General features: G+C 33.6%; 1 protein-coding gene across 1 annotated transcript; it reads left to right on the top strand.

Moving 5' to 3' along the window:
- The first annotated feature begins 314 nt into the window (after positions 1 to 314).
- On the top strand, positions 315 to 3,031 carry LOC132057349 (probable xyloglucan endotransglucosylase/hydrolase protein 32). Its single transcript, XM_059449913.1, has 4 exons — positions 315 to 664; positions 753 to 853; positions 1,308 to 1,525; positions 2,182 to 3,031. Exons 1-4 carry the CDS (start codon positions 457 to 459, stop codon positions 2,546 to 2,548), a joined length of 894 nt encoding a protein of 297 aa, XP_059305896.1. The 5' UTR covers positions 315 to 456; the 3' UTR covers positions 2,549 to 3,031.
- Positions 3,032 to 3,788: the final 757 nt, after the last annotated feature.

Raw genomic sequence — 3,788 nt, forward strand, 5'->3', positions numbered from 1 at the left:
GATAGAGGCTATTTTTAAAATTATTGACGAATTTCATAGATAATTCTTTTTTTTCCCTAGCTAAGTAGATACCGATTGTACACCGTGGGGTAAACCAAAAAATATTAGTAATGACGAATTAGCGACAGATCATCAAGAATCCCGTCGGCAGTAGCTTAATGATGAATTCGTGACTAATTCTTATTATTTTTATAGTTAAGCAGATACCGAACACTGGGCAGACCACAAAAAGAAATACTATATATATATGTGTGTGTGTGTGTTGGGGTCCACTCATCTTGTTATTTATATCAAACTGTACTACCATGCTCTTCCCCTTCAATATACACCTTCCTTTCAACACTCTCTCTCGTCTCTCAACTCTCTGCATTCATTCATGTACTTCTTCTTTACTTAGTCTTTGTTCTTTTACTTTCCTTCTTCATATTTTCCTTTCACTTTCCTTTTTCATTCAAAATGTCAACAATTTTTTTCCTCCTTTTTTGCCTTTCCCACATTTTCCTCCCTTCCATTAATGCTAACTATTGGCCGCCTTCCCCTGGCTATTATCCAAGTTCAAAATTCAGGTCCATGAGTTTTTATCAAGGATTTAAAAATCTTTGGGGACCTAATCATCAAAGTGTAAACAATAATGGCATTAATATTTGGCTTGATAGAACTTCAGGTTTCTTTAATTACTTCTCTAATTACTTGATTACCACTTAACTTTTTTTTTTTTTTTCGCTTGATTCTTGATAATGATATATATGTAGGAAGTGGATTCAAGTCGGTTAAACCGTTTCGATCCGGGTATTTTGGTGCTTCCATTAAACTCCAACCCGGTTACACGGCTGGAGTTATTACTGCTTTCTATGTAAGAGTTTTCTAGTTTTTGTATGTGCTGATTACAGTTATGCTGCTCGTACGTTTCAAAAATATTGCCGTGTATATGTTGGATTCTCCAAAAATGTATTACTTTAAGAAAATCCCACACTCATATATTTTTGAATAGTCTGAGCAATATAGGCGGACAATGTAAATATGTTTATTGTATATCTCCGTTCCGAGTTATGAGGCACCGACCGATTGACACGGAGTTTAAGAAAAAAAAGAACTTTTGAAACTTGTAATCTAAAACGCGTCTTAAATATTTATGTGATGATAATAGAGATGTTAAAGTTAAATTGTTTCTAATTGCATAATTTTTTTAAGGTATGTCACGTAAATTATTATTAGTAGTAATATATTTAGTTTTTCCTTTTAATATGGTTGCCCTTTTGCTAGTACATTTAGCTGATTAATTTCATTAATTGTTGAATATTTGGCAGCTTTCAAATAATGAAGCACATCCAGGGTTCCATGATGAAGTGGACATAGAGTTTCTTGGAACAACATTTGGAAAACCATACACATTGCAAACAAATGTTTATATTAGAGGAAGTGGAGATGGGAAAATTGTGGGAAGGGAAATGAAATTTCATTTGTGGTTTGATCCCACAAAGGGTTTTCATCACTATGCTATTTTATGGAGTCCTAGAGAAATCATGTAAGTACCTACTATATATAATTTATTATATGAATCTATTTGATTTATTTCATTTAAGTAAATTAATGATAACGAAATATTCTACCGACACAAATCATTTGGCACTGAAGTATGGTTGTCCTCCAATGAATTTAATCAAGGTTTCCACCCAATGAATGTAAGGACATATGTTGTATTTGGTTACTTCATTTCTCTTTTGGCGTTAGATATGGGGACCATGTTATGAGGATAATTCATGTTGTTGTCCTTTTCCCAATAGTAGCTAAAAGGGACATCATTTTTCACCCAAACAGATTGCATGTATGTCCAAAATACATCAGGCCCACACAAAAAATAAATAAATAAACATATAGCCTCGAGAGTCCTGGAGCAACGATACAGTCGCTTTCGTGTGACTTATAAGTCAGGGGATCAAGTCATAGCTAAAATCATATATTGATACTTGCAATAGAGTGGACGGCCTACATTACAAGTGAAATACTTTGCGGACTAAGCAAATGCATGTTATTTTCTTTTGTAGAATTTCACATACATGAAAATTATTTATATTATTTTGTGTGAGCGTGAGATGCTTCGTGGTATAAGCAAATGCATATTGTAGAATTTCATAAAATCTAAAAACTAATAATATTGTTTTTTGATTGATTTTGATTTAGATTTTTAGTGGATGATGTGCCAATAAGGAGGTATGCAAGGAAGAGTGTGAAAACATTTCCACTAAGGCCAATGTGGTTATATGGATCTATATGGGATGCATCTTCATGGGCTACCGAGGATGGAAAATACAAAGCCGACTATAGGTACCAACCATTCTTCGGAAAATTCACGAATTTCAAGGCAAGCGGCTGCACAGCCTATTCGCCGCGGTGGTGCCACCCCGTGTCCGCCTCACCATATCGGTCCGGCGGCCTTTCTAGGAAACAACGTCAGGCCATGAATTGGGTTCGAAATCACTATTTGGTCTATGACTATTGTAGAGACTCTAAAAGAGACCATTCCCTTACACCAGAATGTTGGCATTAAATAGAGTAATCTATTGATGTCAATTTCATGTGGAGAACGAAACAAAGCGAACTGCTGAAGCTGTGGGATGTAAAAGTATAGCAATGAAGTATCAATCTTTCATAGGATTAATTATCCTATCTTGTGTGAACAACCTTTTTTTGTTTCATTTTATTGGGTATGGGTGTTGTGTGTGTGGAGGAGGGGTCTTGTGACGGGTCCCACTTGTCAATAGCAATTGCAAGAGTAGTTGAGCGTCCAAGCCCATAAACTCCAAAATGAAAAATTAATAATACAAAAAGAATGAAAATGGTGTGTCTTTTTATTTATGTAGTTTTGTGCACACATTAATTTACTATTTTTATTACCCAAAGAATAAAAGGAGAAAAAAAAAATGCATAAAAGAGGGTCATGGACAATTTAGATGCATGGATAGTGGGGTATGACATTAAGAGTGCATTCACTTTGTTATTTCTCAATAAACCAAAAAGTTTTTTGTCTCTATTTCTTTCCATTAATTCTTGTTATGTCTGGTCCCGTTTGGACATCAAATCTCTGGGAGTGAGTAATGAATATATTTTGGTTTATCCAATCTTCTATTTGGTGCATTTTTATTGTCCATGATATGTTAGATTGCATAACGTTCATTTTGATACCAAAGATTGTGGTTGGATGGATAAGTTCGAGTCTTGGATATGAAAAATTCTGATAGAAGATGCTTAATTCATGCTTAATTCCCCTTTTAAAAGGTCTTACGCAACGCGAATCTGAATTAATCGAGCCCCAATACAAAATAAAATAAGTGTATCTAAAGTTTTAATGGAACTGTCAATGTAAACCCAAAATTGTGGTTTCACATAAACAATTTAGAGAGAGGACTATTAAGTTTCAAAATATATACTCATAACTAGAACTAAGAGAAGATAAATTAGAGCAGTTGCAAAAATGGGGACCAAATCTCGACTTAGTTCAATCCCTAAGGATCATAATTATAATTGATATGCTTTTATTAAGAATGGTTCAAAAACATAAAATGATGTCTCTTATAAAGAGTGCAAGCTTTGTTACGCAGAAATGTAAATGTTTAGTATATCACTTCTTATATATGAAAAAACTTAATCACTCTTGTTATTTATATCATTCAATAAATACATGATATGCGTTTATATATATAATAATCGACTATGGTAAATCAATATGTATACTCGTATGATAAACAAATGTAATTTGATATAAACAAGTGTTTGTAAGTTTTTTTCCT

The sequence above is a fragment of the Lycium ferocissimum genome, chromosome 5, assembly GCF_029784015.1.
Source record: "Lycium ferocissimum isolate CSIRO_LF1 chromosome 5, AGI_CSIRO_Lferr_CH_V1, whole genome shotgun sequence".
NCBI classification, from domain to species: domain Eukaryota; kingdom Viridiplantae; phylum Streptophyta; class Magnoliopsida; order Solanales; family Solanaceae; genus Lycium; species Lycium ferocissimum.